This window comes from Phasianus colchicus, chromosome 7 (assembly GCF_987193195.1).
Source record: "Phasianus colchicus chromosome 7, bPhaCol1.hap1.1, whole genome shotgun sequence".
In the NCBI taxonomy this organism is placed as follows: domain Eukaryota; kingdom Metazoa; phylum Chordata; class Aves; order Galliformes; family Phasianidae; genus Phasianus; species Phasianus colchicus.
Window position 1 is genome coordinate 22,118,902 of NC_143442.1, and position 20,352 is coordinate 22,139,253.

The window sequence follows — 20,352 nt, forward strand, 5'->3', positions numbered from 1 at the left end:
TTCTCTGGTAGAGGTTCTGGTTTTTCAGGTACAGCCACAGGTTCTGGTAATTTCTTCTCTGGAACAATCTTCTTCGGCACCTCAGGTTCTTTAAAAATATTTATTTGCTTTACTCTCAGAAATTTAAAGAACTGTAATTTAGTATAGCTCAAAGGAAAACATTATCAGGAAAAAAACCCTCTTATAAACAGTCTATTGTTTTTAATATTCTTTGATGTGCACCAGTAATAGCCACAATTACTTAATGAGAGTTATTCACAAGGGAAGAAGACAACACAAACTATAACACTTACGCGTATAAGAATATAGCAAAGGATAACACAGACTTTAAAAGATAGTATTCAGTTAAACTAATTAAAATTTCTGTGCAATTTTATCAGTACTAAACATGTACCTTTAGGTGGTGGAGGTTCTGGTTTTTTAGGAACTTCAACATGTACTTTTTCTTCTGGAACCACTTTCTTGGGTACCTCAGGCACTTAAAAGAAAGTAACTTAAGTTATTTGTAAGAAATTTAAACAGTATCCTTAGTACTTCAGACATGACCAAAAAAAAACCAAAAAACAAACTTGTGGACATCAAAAACAGCAGAGGTTTCGGTTATGAGCATCAATTTTTTTTTCTTTGGCTGTAGAAAATTTTCTCTGAGGCAACGTTTTTCATTGCTCATTACAAAAAAGTTAACTTCTATGCTTCTCTGTATCTCACATATAAAAACTACAACTTAATCAACAAAAAATATTGAATATTTATAATTAGAGAAAATAAATTTATTAAAATCACACTCTAGACAACAAAGAGTTTTTCTTTAATTCACTGTGTACAGCAGTTACCTTTAGCTGGTGGAGGTTCTGGTTTCTTTGGTACTTTAACTGAAACCTCTTCTTGGACCACTTTCTTGGGTACCTCAGGCACTTGAAAAATATTAATAATTTTTACTATGAGAATTTCATAAACAGCATTAAAGCACAACACCATAACTGTACTAGTGAGTTCACCACTTACGAAAATATATAGATAATTTTTCTCACAATAAAAATCAACACATTTGTTCACTTAAGCTTAAACAAAAGAAGAAAATTCCCACAAAGGTCTTTGGTATTGTCTTCTATAGTGTTAAAATGATAAGGGTGATAATTCCCATTCTGTTATTTTGTTTCATAATGGCAAATATCTTTAGCTGGTGGCACTTCCATTTTTTTAGGCTCCACAACTGGCATTTTCTTTTCTGCAACTTGGGCACTTCTGGCACCTTAAAATTAATACTAATGCTAATATTAATATCTGAATAAATTTGAATGTCATTAAATGGAAAAAAGATAGAAACAAAAGGACACCAAGGAGCATCAAGCAGAGATAATATCCTTTACCACAGAGGCCTTTTGCTCTCAATCTTGATTGGGATACATTTGAAAGTAACAACGGGAAAAGAGGTTGTTCCCCAAAATTAAATATATAAACCCACATTTTATGAAGTAGAAAATATGGATAAATAGTATCAAAAAGATCTTATCAGTGAAAGGACAAAAAATTATTTTCATGTATTTACTAATGTCAGGTACCTTTAGCTGGTGGTACTTCTGGCTTTTTAGGTTCAGTAACTTTGATTTTCTCTTCTATTTTCTTGGGCACTTCAGGCTCTTTAAGGAAAGAGATGATTTTCAGATATTTTATAGAATTTTACAGCTACATTCAAAACTTTCAAGTAAAAACTGCAAATTAGGAAAAGCCTTAATGGAATTGCATTTTTATTAAAATAAGGTTAGTATTTAATGTTCCTGTAAAGTCTGAGGTAGCATTTCAGAGCCTTCTGAAGCTTTAGTGAAATGGAGATCAGGGATGTGGCAGACTTAAATGCATTCTTCTGCATAAAATAATTTTTCCACTTAAGTCAACAGCATCTCTAATCTCTGACTAAGGCTGCCCCTGTACATTCTGCTTTCTTTGTCATATTCTTCTATGCATTATGATTTTGTCTCTGTATCAATATAGATTTTTCCCTTGTGTTAGGCATCTGTATCACTCCATACTTTGATGTTCTTAAACATTCTTCTGGAGTTATGGGGTTTTTTTTTGTTTGTTTGTTTTTTACTGTTAGTCAACAGTATTTGAGATTACAGAAGCACTGCCTTCCCTTAAAGATTTCTGCTGTGGTACTCAAGAATCAGTCTCATAACTGCCCAATTATATGAGTATTCCTAACTCACTGGTACACTAGTCACACTCAAAAGAAGAGATTTTTCAAAGCAGTAGCATAGAAGTATGACCACAGAAAATAAATATAGTAGAACAACACAACAGAACAATCAGAAACTAATTGAAACAATTGTGTTAGAGGTCTTTTCTTCCAAACTTTAGGTCATTATATTAAAAGATACCTTTGGCTGGTGTTGGTTCTGGTTTTTTCAGCACAGTGACGGGTACTTTCTCTTCTGGAATTTTCTTGGGCACATCTGGCACTTTAAAGAAAACAGCATTTATTTTTGTTATTTTTAAAGCATTTAAAGATATGTAGATTATTTAGAAGAAAGAGTGTCACAAGAAGAATAGCAGAATGGTTCATAAGAATGGATCTGAAATTAGATGTGCAATGCAGGAAGTGTTGTATATTACTACATACTATAGGAATGCTTATAAATAAGGAACAAAGGATGAATTTTATTTTAATGTAAACCCCTCTGCCCAAGAGAAAGATAAATCTTCTCAGAGTTTAACCATTGTTGACATATAGCCTGTCTTTTTTTTGGTACACCAAAAGGTACCTTCACTTCTGAGACAGATTTCTCAGGTAGCTTGATACCTGATACTCTAAAGATATGCACTTTAGAGAATTAGAAAAATAAAACACACCATACAGAAAAGTAAGATACAACAAGTAGATGTGAAAGGACAGAATGACAACATTTATATGTTCAAAAGAGTTGCACTTGTTCTACTCTGACAAAGAATGGTTTGAAGCAACTTAACTGGGAGACTTTTGTCATGCAGTAGTGACAGGTGATACAAAATGCTCATTCAAACAGCCTTCCAAAATACCTGAATGAACTGTTAGAAATGTTTTCATTTCTATATTACATTTCTATATTTCTAATGTTTTTAATAGCCAAATGCTATTTCTATTCAAAAATTAATCAACAACTTTAACACGACCAATGTGAAAGAGAACAGAGATTTCTTGCTTGAGTACTGTGGAATTTCTGAAGCTGTTTACAGTATATATTAGTATCCATAAAGTGAAAATGTTTATTTTGTAAATCTTGCTGCTTATTGACTCAAAGTGAGTTTCTGACTAAAGTTTTTCTTATTACTATTAGCCCTTCTGATAATTTTCTGATATAATTTCTGTACCACTGCAATGGATTGTTCTTGGGTAGAAGAAAACCAAATTCAACTATTTTTCAACATTTGGACAAAAGCAAAACAAGACAGAAGAAAGATGAAGAAAAAGGAGAAAGAAAGGATATGTTGGCCTATACCTTTGGCGGGTGGAGCTTCTGGCTTTTTAGACAGAGGGACAGGCTTCTCTTCAGCGACAACTTTTGTGGGCACTTCAGGCACTTGAAAGATATTTACTGATTTTAATTTTATGATTTAAAGTATACATACAAATAAATAAGACTAGTAGAGAAACACAAAAACTGACAAACACAACATCACGAATTTCACACAAGTTGATTACTAACTATTAAGTAAGTATGAAGCACAAAACATGAGCAAAAGATGACAAGGCCTCAGTTTTACTGGACTACTATAGTACCTTTAGATGGTGATTCTGGCTTTCTAGACACAGGAGTAGGTTCTGGTTTTTTAGGCACAGCAATAGGCACTTCAGGAGCAACTTTCACAACCGCAGGCACTTTAAAGATATTAGTTCATTTTAAGAATTTTTATAGAACAGAAAAGCAAGTCATACAAAAAAAGCAAGTATTAAATGCAAGTAAAGAACAAAAACAATGAACACAAATATTAATTACATTGAACAAGATCTAAACTATGAACATGAATAATTAAATTTTTCTTGAAGGTCATCAATTTGCAAATTGCAGATAATCAATTGCAGGTGATCAATGACTAAATTGCAGATGAGAGATGATCAAGAAGTTCATATACCTCTAGGTGGTAAAGCCTCCTCTTTTCTACGGACAGTAGAAATTTCTTCTTCTGTGTATATTTCCTCAAAAACTTCATGTACTTGAAAGATATTAGTATAATTTTAATGTTAATATAGAATTACATCTTCAGACCAGACAGTAAGAAAAACAAAGAAAATCAAATCACCAAACTCATCTTAATATGCACAGGTCTATCTCACATCTACTCTAAAAATCAGGTGTGTTTGGAATAAGGGAGGAAAAAAAAACTATGACTTTCTATACTGCCACGATAAGACCTCTGCACATTGCCAGATGTGTGACGTGCCTTTAACTGATCTACTTTCTTGATCAGACCTCTCTAACTATCCCCTGTCACTTTTTCAATTTGTTTGTTTTTTAATTATTATTTTTCCTTGGACGTTCCTACCTTCATTTGCTGCAAAACTAAGCTAACGTTTTTTTTCCCCTAAAGCACAAATCCAGGTGATTTTTATTTTTTATTCAGGTTTATACTGTGGCTGCTAACTAAATTCCAGGTTGTGATACATAAAATTCTCAAAACTGTTAAAGATAGATACATGAAAACAGATATCGTTCTTCAAATCCCACTTAAAATGTTTTGTACCTTTAAGATGTGAAGCTGCTTCTTTTGGTGGAGCAGGAGGTATTTTTTCTTTGCGGACAGGTTTCTTTGGTACTTCAGAAATTTAAAAAATATTTTATTTTACAAATTTGCACTAGGAAATAAGTAGTACAGTTTGTAAAACAATAAAAATGCTACTACAAAAAAACTATAAAAATACGAGGCATTAAGCTGTGAATACAATGTGGATACTTAAGTTTTTGCATTTCTGTTTTCATAACTCCTGGCACTTACAAGTCTGAATTTGGTAATCTCTGAAAAGATAACAGATGTTCCTTTTTTTTTTTTTTTTTTCTTTCTTCCTTTCTTTTTTTTTTCTTTGTTTCTTAAAAAGCTCTGTTTCTGTAAAAATATTTGGGGGCTTTGTAATTTTTGTCTGAATTGAAGTCATAGTCTTCAACAGAGCTCCCGACATGACTGGAAAGAGGGCTCCTGGGACCTTTGCAGATTTGTCACTGCATTTATTTGTTTATTTTGAATAACAATATTGATATTGATAGAGAATGTAGTTTGGGAAATGAAATGTGACAAGCAGCCAAAAAATATGAAGTCAATCCTTGGTCTGCAATGAATTCCCTGACTGATAACATTTTTGGGGTGTGGGAAAGTTTAAATAATTTTGTCTGTTTAAATTTTAAGTTCTTGATGCAAAATGTATCAATGTGTTTGTGCAGCTCCTAATAGAAGACAAAAAATAAAAATTAAAAAAAAAATTACAGAGTATGTCTATGGAATTTGTCCTCCTAAATGATGAATTATTGCATTGGCAAGTGTTCATTAGTTTAACATGCGAAGAGTGCTGCTGAAATATTTTCTGTTTTTTTGTGTTAGCAAAATTATTTCCTTTAATCCCCCTGTATGCATGTTCTCCTCCTCAGATAAGGAACATAAATAACTCATACTGTAAGAGATGACATGGAAGAAAACTGTGTACAGTACCTCCTACTGCTGTTCAGTAAAAAGATGATGATGGATTTCTCACTTGTTACCTCAATTTTTAAAGAGATTAGAAAAAAAATCCATTATGAGATCAGATACCTTGAGGTGGAGGAGCTTCTTCTTTAGGCACAGCAGCAGGTATTTTCTTAAGTGAGACTGTTTTCTTTGTCACTGCAGGTGCTTCAAAGATATTACATTTTTAAGAACATTAACAAATGTAAGTAACAAAACAAAGAACAAATGACAGACAGACCCTAATCTAATGAAACATTAGAATGAGAACATTAAGTGACTGGAGCAAGGATAGAGTGATGATGGTATGAATAGCTGACTTCTAGGTTATTATCATGCATGTTGCTTTATATATATATATATTTATGGTTTTAATAGTTAATGTACCTTTAGGTGCTGGAGCTTCTGGCTTAATAGGAATAATAGCAGGGAGCTCTTCTGTTGGAAGATCTTCATAAAGTTCTGGCTCTTTAAAGATATTAGCATATTTTACATATTTTAATATTATGTACAAGACAAGATTAGAAAGAATGCTTAAAATGCAGAGACAAATACAGACAAATAACTGTTTGAACATAAATTAAATATCTAATTTCAACCTGATCATTTGCCTACACTTATTAGAAATGGTCATTCCCAATGCGTAAAATACAAATTTATGAAAATATTTCATTATAGTTTCTAATTATTTATTTCTTGTTTTAGATGCAATACTGTATTTCAGTTGAATTTCCCGCATCCATGTGTGGAATTAAGCATCTATATTCCAGCTCAAAAAATTATTTAAGTCATACTCAGATCAACTCATAGCCAGCATCTGCTTCAGTCCCCCCCCCCTTTTTTTTTTGTTCTAATACAGCTGAATTGTTTTCCCAGATTGGAAGTTTAATTTCTCTCTTATTTACAGTTATTTCACCCAACAATAAAGGGAGAAAAATGTTAAAAATTATATCTAAATGTTGGGGGCAGAGAGAGTCTCAAAGATATTCATGGAAATTACTTAAAAGTAATTGAAACAAAATAAACTGAAAATGACTCCTTTTACAAAGCAACCTAGAATATGAATCAAGGAATCCTCTGCAAATTACTGCTCAGTAGATGTATCACTGATGTACCTTCATATAAAGGAGCCTCATCTTCTTTAGGAATTAAGATGGGTACTTTGTCTTCAAGTACAGCTCTTTTATCAATCTTGGGAACTTGAAAAGACATTAGCTTTCCTTTAGTAACCTCAAAGTAATTTTCAATTTTTAAAATCCCAAAGAGAATCAACCCAGATAACTAAGTTCCTCTGAATTCCCAAATACTGAGCATTTTGATGAAAGAAACATACAGTCTAGAACTGTCTTGCTAAACGATGAATTATGTAGAAAATGTATTGTTTCTACTTTCAAAGAGCATAAGCCATTTGCTATTCTCACTCTGTCTTCTTGCCTTTCTTTCTGACACACGTGACAACCTCAGTGGTTTGAACTTAGTAGCTCTTGTGCTATTACTTCTCTGGGAATATCATGACCATTATACTTGCTTTAAACTCCCAGTTTAAACTAAATTCACATCTAAATCACAAAAATTAAGTTTTCATGTCTGGACAGTGTAAGTAGAGTAACTACTCAGCATGTTTTTTGCTCATAAATCATCATATTTCTGTCTAGCACATGTATAGCACGCATACAAAATATTTGCATAAGAGAACACTCAGAGCTGAAGCAACAGCTAGGGACTAAATTACATCATTCTTGTGGTGTAAAGAACACAAGGATCATTTTAGAAGATATTAGTTGGGAAAAAAGCAGTCCAAATATTTCCTTTCCAAAAAATCTCAAGCTAAGGTTCCTTTATCTTTCATTTCAGATGCATGCGTAGGTTTCTTTTCTTCAGGGACAGCTCTTCTGATAACAGCCAGTCCTTTAAGATCTTACTTCCTCTTGCTTTTAAAGTTATTTGGAAGAAGTTAGACAAAAAGCAAATCTAAGACAGATTCATGAAGCAACAAAGGATTAAATGCTTCCTGACAGAATATTTATGTTAATTCTGAAGATTAGACAGAAGAATAACATACTTGAAACATTTTCTTGAAAGACAGATTTAGTTTTAGCTGATGGAATCTGCATCCTTTTCAGGAGGACCAAAAGTACTCTTACTTCTGAACTTAAAGAATGAGGCACATATTTTTTAAAGCAACACTCATGTCTTTTCAACAAATGACTTGAAACAAATAGGCCAAAAATGACTCAATCACAAACAACTGAGTAGAGCTTCATAAAAAACAGACACGTATTTCTCAGTGAATAATGAAGACAAAAGACTGAAATCAGAGTTCATGATTCAGTGAGGACAACACAGGAAATATACCTTCAGCTGGTGGAACCGTTTCCTTTTTAGGAAGAGCAGGTAGTACTTTCTCCTTTGGAACAGGTTTCTTTGGCAGTGCTGGCACTTTAAAGACATTTGTAATGTTTTTAAGAATTTTTGCAGTAGTAATAGTACATAAGAATAAGCATTAATAAAAAATGCAAACAGTGCAATGAGTCAGAGAACAACAGTTAGAATTAGAAAAACACAAAATAGAGTGCCTTCGGTTGCTATTGAGTGGTAGCCTTAAGAGCTATCCTCCTCAGCTGTTTCGTAAACTCAATACAGTGGGATGGGCCTTAATAAAAAACTGATCACAAGGTGGGTTTCTTTCAAATTAAGAGCTCTGAAGAGAAAAGTAAAGAACTTTGGACTACAACATGAACTCTACTAACATGCGCTGACCATTGCTGTTCATAACAGTCTTTGTGGAGACTGACACTGAGAACACATATCAATATCAAATCCACTCCAGCATATAATGAGGTTGAAGAAAATAATTGTCTTCTGGGATTCTGTGGGAATATAGAGTTCGACTGCTTGATAGACTTCTTTTAATTTATATATCTACTTGTTTTCAATACTTAGATATAAAATGTCGTTAATACTCTGACAGCAAAAATTAAATCTTGGAGGTCCTCCTCCAAATGCCTTTGCCCTCAGAAAGAATTTTTCCAAGTTTTGATTTGTTAAATAAGTATTTATCTTTTTAGTACCTTAATCCCAGTCTTTGACAGTACTGGGAAAAAATTAGGTATTTAATAGTCAAATCAGAATAGGCAATTTACTGCATTTGGGGATTCTGAGAAGTCAGAAGGCTGCATTTTCAAATTCCTCTTAAAGCTCATGTACCTTTAGCTGGCGGAGCTTCTTTTTTTGGAACAGGAACAGGTACTTTTTCTTCTGGCAGAGGTCTTTTAGGCACCTCGGGTACTTTAAGAAATATTTCAATACGGATTTTAAGTTAGTTTTGAGGAATTACAACAGATACAAAGTCAGAAAGCAGAGTAATCACTTAATTTAGAACAATGATCTTATCTATGCTGTCAAGAAAACAGCCACTAGTCTCAGAACTTGAGCAGTGGTAGCAAAGGAATATAAGTGTACATCTTTCTGGTACATTTCAGATGCAATTTTTGATTGGCATGGTGGATCCAGTGATCTTATAAGCACACATATAAAAGATAAGAAGGAAAGCCATGCTTGAATTTTAACAGCTCCAAGATTCATTGGAACTAGAATGTACAAAAGAAACACATTGACACATAATAGCATTGAATCCAGACTGAAGCTGAACTGTATCAGAAAAGTATCATTTACAAAAGAAACACATTGACACATAATAGTATTGAATCCAGACTGAAGCTGAACTGCATCAGAAAAGTATCATTTACTTTGCTTGTATCACATCTACACTGGTTCAATCTTTCCATTCCACTCTGGAGAAAAGAATTCCTTAGTAATAGGGAATGGATTTATCATCATTAGCTGCAGACAGACAGAGTAGTACAAATGGGGAAAAATATAAAGAAGGAGTTTTAAGCAGTAGCTGGAAACTTAAACAGCAATGATAAGAACAAAGAAATCATGATATGATGTACCTATAGCTGGTGGGATTTCATAAGTCTCCTCATATGCTTCCTCATATTTCTCATAGATTTCTTCTTTCTCCCTAAACTCATACTTCTCATAGATATCTTCCTTCTCTTCAGCCTCCAGTTCATACTCCTGTTCCTGGATTTCTCTGTATCTCTCAGGTACTTCAGGTTCCTCATATGCTTCAATTTCTTCACTTTCCTGAACCCCCTCAAATTCTTCGATACTTTCATATGTCTCATACTTCTCATACTCCTCATATGCATATTCATATTTCTCTGCTGCAGGAACAGGAGCAGGAGCAGGGACTTTCCGAATGGGTTTCTTGGGTATTTCAGGCACTTTAGAGATGGTATCATTGTTAGTACATTTACAATTATTTCATTTCATTTACAGTTGGACAAAACCATCCATACAGAACAGAAAATATTCGTGATAACAACAAGCACTATTTACTTCAAAATTTAAGAATATGGTCCAGAAATGGTATATATTCCAGAAGATTTTAGGAAGGAAGAGGAAAAAAAATGTTTGGAAGAAAGAAATATATCTGTACCTTTACTTGGAGGCGGTTCTTTGGGTTTGGGAACAATGGCTGGTACTTTCTCTTCTGCAACATCTCTTTTACGCACCTCAGGGACTTTAAAGATATGATTTTCTTTTAGCAATTAGAAGGAAAAACTTAAAGCAATATAATTAAAAACAAACACACAGACAATAAACAGCTTAATGACTTCACAATGCAAACATTGATGAAGAGTTTTAACATAAATTAGAGCAGAAATCTCGTACAACAGACAAAAGTTAGAAAGAAGAAGCTCAAGAGTCTTTTTAGCATGAATATAAATGATCTGGAGCCCGTGTACCTTTTGCAGCAGGAACTTCCACTTTTTCAGGAGGAGCAACAGGTACCTTCTTTTCAGGAACAACTTTCTTAGGCACCTTGGGTACTTTAAAGATATAACCTGACTTCAGTGTTCTTGTTGCACAGTTTTTAAATAGACACAAACCGAGACACTTTCCAACAACAGAACAGAAACTCACAAACAGTGAAGTGACAAACTCAGTACAACACAGAAATATTAAAAAGTCTTGTGCTAAGCTCAGCTTGTATGAAGAATACTATCTATCAACAACATAGCATTTACAAACGCAATACCTTTTTCTGGTGGAACCGGCACCTTTTTAGGAACAGGTACCTTCTCTTCTGGAACAGGTTTTCTGGGCATCTCAGGCACTTTAAAGATATATTTTCAATTTAGAATGTCATCAACCAGTAATAACAGTAAGACTACAAAAAACAGACATAGACATAAAGAAATAAAGGACATGGGCAGACTTTTTAAAGAAGTTAAATTGTTTTTGAGATTATTATTTGTCAGGAATCTGACAGGCACTCTGAGACATCGATACAGAAAGACAGTAAGGACACAAAAATAACACAAGTAACAACCAACATAAAAAAATGTTGCTACTGAATGAAAACAACAATGGAGATAGCTTTCCTAGTTATTAATTTATATACCTTTTGCTGGAGGAAGCTCCATTTTGTCAGGAGTGGATACAGGTATTTTTTCTTTTGGTACAGGTTTCTTAGGAATCTCCAGCTCTTTAAAGATATTATTTTGCAAGCAAATTTTAAAATTACTTTCAAAGCACTGAAGACACTAAGAAACATGAAACAAGACCACAAACTCAACAATAAGACAGTTAAGATTTACATAAAGCTCAGAAAAAGAAATGAAGTACATTAATTAAGTCAAAAGATCTCACGGATAACTTGCAAGCATTGTTGTACCTTTTGCTGGTATGGTTTTCTCTGGAATAGTTTCCTCTTCTTCTTTCTCAGGAATAAAAATAGGAATCTTTTCTTCAGGCACAACTTTCTTTGGTGCCTCAGGCACTTTAAAAGATATTAAGAACTTTTGCAATGTTCCAAAGAAAAATTCACAACGTAGAACAAGACGACACCAACTTTAAGATAGTTACTTTAACAGTAAGTAACACAAGGGAAACTCAATTCATTACTTTTCATTCCTTTTCTGAAAATAGCAATTTGGTTATGAGGAGATCATGTGAGAATTTACTTTCACCCAATTCTTATACAAAATTATTACCAACTGTATTACCAATGTAAGCTGCAAATGAGTGGTTGTAGAAGATTTTTTTAGTTTCTAACATATATCCTACCATTGTTTTCTTTTCAATTTTGTTCTAAAAACTCAGCTGCTTAGGCAGATATTGCTCAGCTCTGAAGAAGTGGCTTTTGAGTAATCTGCCTCCACATCAAATTTTGCATTTAGGATCCATCTTCTGGTTACTTACAGAGCCAATTCTCTTTTGACTTTTTTGTTTGTATTAGTTAGAAGGCTTGAGATTATAACATACACTTTCTAAATGTATGTCAGAATGATCTCCATGAATTGAAGAATTTTGAGATAAAGTCCCACAGGACATTATTTCAGGTACTTTGTTGAAACGTTTTGACTCAGGAAGACGAATTCTTATTAACAATATCACAATGAATTCTTTAATTCATGGCAAACATTTAAAATTGAAAACAAGTAAATCATCCAAGACCAGATTTCTCAGCCCATGGAAGCCCTACCTGAGATCTAGCTCTCCACTATCTACAGTGGAGTAGCAGTGTGCTAGAACCAGGTATGTGGCTTCACATGACTATAAACTGATTCCACTGAAATATGAAAACATAAGGAAAGAGAATTATCTTCACACGCTGCAAAATTATATACCTTTAGCTGGAGGAATTTTCTTTGCTTTAGGAACTGCAACATGTACTTTTTCTTCTGGTACAGCTCTCTTGGGCACCTCTGGCACTTAAAAGATATTGTTTTGATAAGAATTTTTCTATTACATTTAAAACATCACAACTATTAAAAAACACAGAACAAGGTCACAAACAACAATAAGAAGAAGAAAACTTCCTTCAAAAGAATAATTAAGATTTACATCCAATTTAATCGCTACAGATGAAGATCTCATGAACTGAACAGAGCTTTCAGGTAATTTTCAGGAAGGAATGTTGTACCTTTTAGTGGTATCTCTGAAATAGCTTCCTCTTCTTCCTCTTCTTCAGGAACAAAAGTAGGTGCCTCTTCAGGAGCAGGTCTTAGTATTTCTGGCACTTCTGAGGTAGTATTTAATTATAGACACAATACTTAGACACAATATCAGGAGAAGAGAGACAACATACACTGAAGCTGAAGAGCACAAATTAGCAAGTAAATAGACAATATCAGAAGCAGAGAGACAACATACAGAAGCTGAAGAGCGCAAATTAGCAAGTACATTTTTAACAATCTGGTATGATACTACAGTTACATATTAATAACAAACATATACAAACAACAAGAAGCATTTTGCACAGATTCGCTGATGAGAAGAGATACCTTTGGCCGGTGAAGGCTCTGGCTTTTTATGTACAGGGACAGGCACTTTCTTTTCTGGAACTTTCTTGGGCACTTCAGGCACTTTAAAGACATTGTTGATTAAGAAATTAATTTTCAGCGTAACAAAATAATATCTGTGCAACTGACATTAAGATAACGACAAAAATGGTAAATTTAATTGTGTATGATAACTGATCTTAAAATAACAACTACTCCACATATATAAATTTACAAACATCTAGTCAGCTGCATTATATGTCGATGTAGTAAGGCTGGGGGGAAATCTGGATGTTTAGTTACACTGTTTACCTTTTAGAGCAGCTGGTTTTGAAACAGCAAGTATTTTAAAATAACTTAGAATTGTAAATAGCTATTATCTTTTGCCCCACTCAAAAAAAAAAAAAAAACAAAAAACCCACACACAAAAAGGAGACAATACATGACACAAACATGGAAATTTAAAAAGTGTAAAGTAAATATATCACCCATGTTTAACATAAGTGTACATAACACAGTCACAATACAGTGTTCTGATCACACAGGGCAGTGAATGGTTCAGTATCAAATATACTAAGAAGAGGAGTGGGTTTGTTGCTTGCAGTCTTCTAACACTGGAGAAACAAAACTAGGATTACTTGTTTGAATCAGAAAATGGTGTACCTTTGGCTGATGGAGGTTCTTCTACTTTTTTAGGTACTGGGATAAGTACCTTCTCTTCTGGCACAGGTTTCTTTGGTACTTCAGGAACTTTAAAGATATAATTGCAATTAAAGAATTTCATTTTTGAACCACCATGCAAAGAATCAATAAAAATTGAATGAATCTATTTGAATGACAAAACGAACACACAAGAATAGACTGTTCAAACTACATTACATTAAAGAACACATGTGAACAAAAAACTTTGCTTTTTAAAAATATTAGGTTAAGAGCTGATATACCTTTAGCTGGTGGAAGATCCTTCTTTTTCTTTACAAGAATTGGAACCTTCTCCTCTTGCACAGGTTTCTTTGGCACTTCAGGAACTTTAAAGATATTATTGTAAAATGAGCCTGAAACAAGCAGCTAAAACACCATGACATAAAAGCCAATAACACTAAACATTTTAACACAAACACACAGAATGACAGTTCTTAAGACCAATAATCCTTTTGCTGTCATTCTGCTTAACATATGTGAGAAGATAAATGAAGTCTAGAAGACCTTTCTGATTACATATAATTATAAGTTGCTATACCTTTAGGTGGGGGAACTTCCTCCTTCTTTGGCACCTGGACTTTCCTTTCAGGTTCAGGTTTCTTTGGCACCTCAGGCACTTCAAAAACATTATTTTGGTTAAAACATAACCCACAAGCTATTCAAAACAGAGAAGAGCTGAAAACAGCACCACAAACACATCAAACACAGAGCCTCCTCCCAAAAGAAAAGAAAAAATAATGCTCAAGTGAAGCATCTGAAACATGGTGTAAGTTATATATTCAGAGAATGTCTGCTAACATCAAGCGATGATATACCTTTTGCTGGAGGAACTTCCTTTTTCTTCAGCACAGGTATTTTTTCCTCTGGAACAGCCTTCTTGGGCACCTCAGGCACTTGAAAGATACCATTAATGTCTTAGGTATTTACTTCTAAAACAACAGGAACAAGCAAGCAAGCAAGAACTCCTAACACAAATAAATCTCAAAGTCGTACAACAGCTATAATTTAAAATGATTTGAGCACAAAGACAGAATAAAACAGAAAACAGATTACATTCACTGCTGTTCAGCCTATCCTCCCTGATCAGCCACGGATGCCACCAAGACATTTTCTTTTTTAATTCAAGGAAAGGCAGAATGTGGCTTTTTAGAACCAATTAAAGATAATGGTGGGGAAACTAACTAAAATACAAATTCAACTCTTCCCTCAATTTTTTTGGAGCAAATGAAAATGCTAACAGTAGATAAAACAAACTTTGTAATAAGCACCTGCTTTAAGTGCAGTATTAATATTTAGGGTTTCACTTTTCTCCTTACTTTCCTCTAGAGCTATGATCTAACACTCATAAGACACTCAACAGGCTACACTTGATCATGCTGAGTCAGTTTTGCACATATATCAAATATATACTGCTGATTACATTTTATTCTTTAAAGTTTTCCAAGTCCTACCAACATGCCAAAAGCAAGCAAACACAGTTTACCAATTGATTCAAATCCAACAGAGAGCTGGACAGATAACAAGCACCCAGCAATTTATACCATAATTTGTTGGTTAATGACATCAAATCAAATCCTGACTCAGCTGAAATAAGCACAAATTTTCTATTTAACTGCACTTTCAACTAAAATGTATACTAATAGTTACTGTACTCCGCAATCCAGAAGTATTCATGTAAGTTTTATGATGATGGGAGGAGAATAATCACTTGCTGAGCATATTGAAGAAAGACTGCAGCACATACAGGTTAAAATTAACTGCTGGGATTAGTCAAGAAAAGTTTTAGCCAACCCTAATTTTCCAGCTCAGGAGAAACCTCACTTTTGCTGTGTCCAGCATGGCCTTTTCTTTAATAGGAAAAACGTACTAATCAATTTATTAAAATTATAGAGCAAACAACTTTAAATATAATTTTTACACTCATTAGTCAAAAAAAAAATCTTGAACTTCCTTATGGGGAAGAAACACTATGGGTTGACTTGATTCATATCTGGAAAACATGTTTTGTGTACTCTTACACAATTACATCATATTGGAAAACTGGACAGTTAGTCCGTGTCTTTATATTAAGACGTAGGAAGACTTTATTACTGAGATCTTGGCATGGTCTAGTTTTCCTCTCTAAACAGTGAATAACATGTTCACTCTGTTCTAACAATGGTGAAATTTTACACCATCAACATAAACATGATTTCTGAGGAAAATATCTAAAAATTAAGGGGATTGAAATATGTCAATTTAATAGAACTTGAATATCTTTGGTTTTCCATAAATAAATACACTAACAACAACTACAGAATTTTCAAATAATTTTGAGAGGAAGTCACAGAGGCTTGTGTTCTTAAATGACTTATTTTCAATTACCCTGGCCATTTTCTAGATAAAAATATTCTTTTAATTGCACTTCCCATGAGCAATTCTAAACATTTCAAGCACAGACTGACAGTAGAATTTGACAAGGACAAAATAAAGTCCAATTAAATTGTCTCGGTTGTATAGACTTTGTGTGAAAGAGGAAAGAACATTTATGTCGTAGAACATTTAAATTTGTAGAAGTAGTGAAGTGTAGGCATATAGCACACTTTCTACTCTGTATCCTAATCATTAAAAGCCCTGGAAAAGAGCAACCTGTGGAGCACATTGGAACACACTAAGACAAAACTATGATACATTAACAGAAGATACTTCTCATTCTCACACAATCCTATAACTAAAGTATACCTCTAACTGGTGGTGGAGCCTCCTCTTCATATTGGGGAATTTCTGCCTCCTCCTCCTCATATTGAGGAACTTCCTCTTCATAATAAGCAGCTTCTTCTTCATAATGGGTGACTTCTTCCTCTTCATATTGAGGAACTTCTTCATACTGAGGAGCTTCTTCCTCATAGCGACTAACTTCTTCATAATGTTGGACTTCCTCCTCATAATGGATTACTTCTTTCTCATATTTGGTTACTTTTTCATATTGCGGAACCTCTTCTTCCTCCTCATCCTGAGGAACTTCAATATACACTTTTTCTTTTTGGACAACCATCTTGCGTACTTCGGGCACTTAAAAAGATATCAATTAAAAGAATTTTAAAATTCAGCACATACATCTTAATAATACTAAGGATCACAAGGCAATGACAAGTAAGAATTATACCAGAGGACAAACAATTCTCAGAAAACAGATCGGTACTCACGATACATGGAACATACAGGACACAGAAAACATTTACATCATATTTCAATACTTCATCCAGTATACCTTTGGCTGGTGATCTTGGCATTTTTTTAGGAGGAGAAATTGGTACTCTTTCTTCAATGATAGCCCTTTCTGGTACATCAGGCACTTAAAAGATACAGTATATGTATATTTAAGAATGTTTAGAAGTGGTATTTAGAAGAAAAGTATTCTTGTCAAGCCAAAAAAATCATACAAATACATGGTTAATACACACAAAAGACAACTGCACTTATTGACATTGGACATGTAATTACAGAATTAAATTAGGCTGTAATTCAATAAAGAAACAATAAATGTTTCAAGATCCCATCTTAAGTATTTGAGATGATTTCTACTTCATCCACTGCTGCCAGCAGTAAAGTTAAGTCTGCTGATGAGAAAAACTCAAAATCCAAATCGACCAACTACAAAATCACTAAATTCCATTTGTATCCCCTTTGGTCATTCTTTTCCACAACAGTAACACTTTGCACGACATCAGTAACAGAACAAAGTCTCAAACACTGTTAACAAAAGGCCTGCAAAGAAAACTCCAGATGAAGATGGGGGAGCATGTAGAAAAAAGTTGAGTGAGTGGATAAGAATGGATAAGATCCCTAGTCTAATTAAGGCTAAAAAATTTCACTGTTCAGTGAAGAAGGCATTTCTCTTCTGTCATTTGTTTTACACAATGCCTGGTTTCTTCAGTCATGTCAAGCAACCACTCTGTAACAGCAGAAAAAGTTCCAAAAGATGTGAATATGCTCAGATTTTAAGATTCAGAAAATTCAGGAAAGAATGCATACTGTGTTTAAAAAGCATATTCTCTTCTTTTCCAGCAACAGTGGATGGGTTTTGCTTTCTGGGATTTGGTGATCTATATCAAGGGAAGTTGCACAGAAAATTACCATAGTATTGTAACATCTGGGAAACAGCAAGGCTTGCTAAATTTGAGAATAATTTTGACCTTTATCCTATCATATCTGAGATCTTTTTGATCTTTAGGGATGGAATCCATTCTGTCAATGACAAATATGAGAATTCTCACATGCTTCCTTCATATCAAGCCACAGTGACTGTAGATGCAGAGGGAATGGGATGATGTGAAGATTACCAAGCTTTTTAAAAGTTTTCTGGCAGAGCTCCTGATTTTTAATTATAAGGGCCAAGTACATCTACATTTGAAATCTTAAAGTAAAACTGACTGGAGCTGGTAACTTTGATTGATTTGATTACAAAAGTGCATTGTGCATAAATACTCTTGTCAGGAAAAGCAGGTTTCTATGGATTCTTTTGTAACAGTAACAACACTTCTATTTGCCATACCATGGGAGAACAGGTGAATTTGTTATCCTTTTCTTTTGACTCTTATTTTCCAAAAGCAGCTGGTAAATTACAAAGACACTCCTATTTCCTTTACAATATTCACGATCAGCCTGTCCCCAAACCATTCTCCAGTAGACTAAACAAATTATTTAAACTTCACATTGATGTGGTTATATTATTTTTTCAATTCATATTGATATATTCAGGGTGATGATAATTTTATCAACAGCAACAGGAGCAAAATTAGTAAGTGTGAGCCAGCTTGTGAATCATTTTCCACAAATCAATAGATTACTTCCCTAAGTAATATGGCAATTAATTTTAAGAGCCATGGACTTTCATTAAAACCCTTGACCTGGCATGTCTGATACATGAGATTATGCTAAGCTACAGCATAAGAATCCCATTTCTTAGCCAGCTGAGAAACAGAGCAGAAATAAAGGCTGATGATGTCAGATTTGGGAGAGAGATTATTGTCACAAAAGAAGGGACAGAGCTTCTTTTCAGAAAAGGAAAGCGTGTTAATATAAAATAATGAAAATGCTGCCTTGTTTCCCCTCAAATGTCCATGAGATGGCAGGATTTGCAAAGGAGGGTCTAGTGAAATAGTTGAGCTTTCACTATAACAACAATAAACCAGAAGGAAAAAGTTAAGCCTTTTTGGAGACTGAAATATTGCTCTGGGATTCCTTTGGTATTCTACAAGCTTCATCTTTAAGATAAACTAATCATCGATGATATTCACAGAGGATAGATTATATTTTGGTGACTTTTTCTCTCTCTCTCTCTCTCTCTTTTTTTTTTTTTTTCCTGTCAAATGTAAATTTGGACAAAGTTTCTCTTTGTTCATACCTGTGTATGAAATCTCCTCCTTTGTGTGAAGAGAAACAGACACTTCCTCTGACATAGCCCAGCGTTCTTCTTCTGTTGGTACTTTAAAGACAGAGTCTAATTTAATATCTTTTCTGGTGCAATATCACGTACAAATACATATTCCATTAATTCCATATTAATTCCATTAATAATCCATTGATTATTATTTCCAGACATCTCTCACAGCTGGAGTAATTGGGGAAAATATCTCTAGTGTCTTACAAAGATTCTTTTAAGGTTCCCTTGTGGGATGCTGTTGGAGCACTAGAACTATAAAAAAAAATGTGCTGGAATGTTAGGTTTTAAGCTCTCATAGTATTGCTTTAGGGAAGTCTGTTCATAGATTAATCCATGGGCAGGAGTACCTTCTAGTGGTGGTGACACTTTTCTTTTTGGAACAGCAATGGGTACTCTTTCTTCTCGGATCATTTTCTTTGGCTCTTCTGGCACTTTAAAGACAGTAGTTGTAAGAATACTAAATTCTTAAAGAAATAATGTATTCCCATACAAAGTCCATACAAAAGAATAAAGGACAAACAATTACAAGAGAATAGAACAGATCTACACATCAACGATACTTACAGTAAACACAACAAAAACACAACATACAAACATTTAAATTCACAGAAAAATGGACCAGCTGAATTTTTAATACATGGTGGCTAGGTAGGCACTGAGTATTCGGGAGAATATTTGTTTGGAGGTGTTCCAAGAATAAATTCCCTAGAGTTAGATCCTTTGAAACACCTGACAATTTTAGTAGCAGTAGAAATATAAGCTACTAAAATAATACAGAAAACGTTAGACTCACATATCGTGTAAAACACATCAAAAAGCAAACTGCATGAACACACAAGATGAAGATGCAAAGATAGAGATGAAAGATTTCTCTAAGTCCTTCAGAAACATAACTTAATCACAAAACACATGACATTGAACATACATGACAAAATTAAATTTCAAAAACAAGATCAGAGATGCAGAACACATTTTTAAGTCTGAAATCTACCACTCAGAAAATTGACTACGTTCTAAAACATTTATATTATTTTTCCAAATGTGTTCACATTTATTCGCTGAGTAAATTGCTTCATTTAGCTCTCCAAAGCACTTAAGCAGCCAGTGTAACCAATGAAGTTACTAGCAGCTTAGAAAATGCAAGGAATGCAGACGTGTGATTCCTCTCCATCACCTACT

General features: G+C 33.9%; 1 protein-coding gene across 1 annotated transcript in view; it reads right to left on the reverse strand.

The window, feature by feature from the left end:
* The window catches only part of LOC116234048 (titin), a 240,281-nt gene that overhangs the window by 119,509 nt on the left and 100,420 nt on the right, over positions 1-20,352 (reverse strand). The window contains exons 112-115 of the mRNA XM_090144101.1: positions 2,379-2,459; positions 1,563-1,640; positions 834-914; positions 395-478 (exon numbers count right to left, since the gene is read on the reverse strand). Coding sequence (XP_090000227.1) covers positions 395-478; positions 834-914; positions 1,563-1,640; positions 2,379-2,459 — 324 coding nt within the window. The remainder of the gene's footprint in view (positions 1-394; positions 479-833; positions 915-1,562; positions 1,641-2,378; positions 2,460-20,352) is intronic.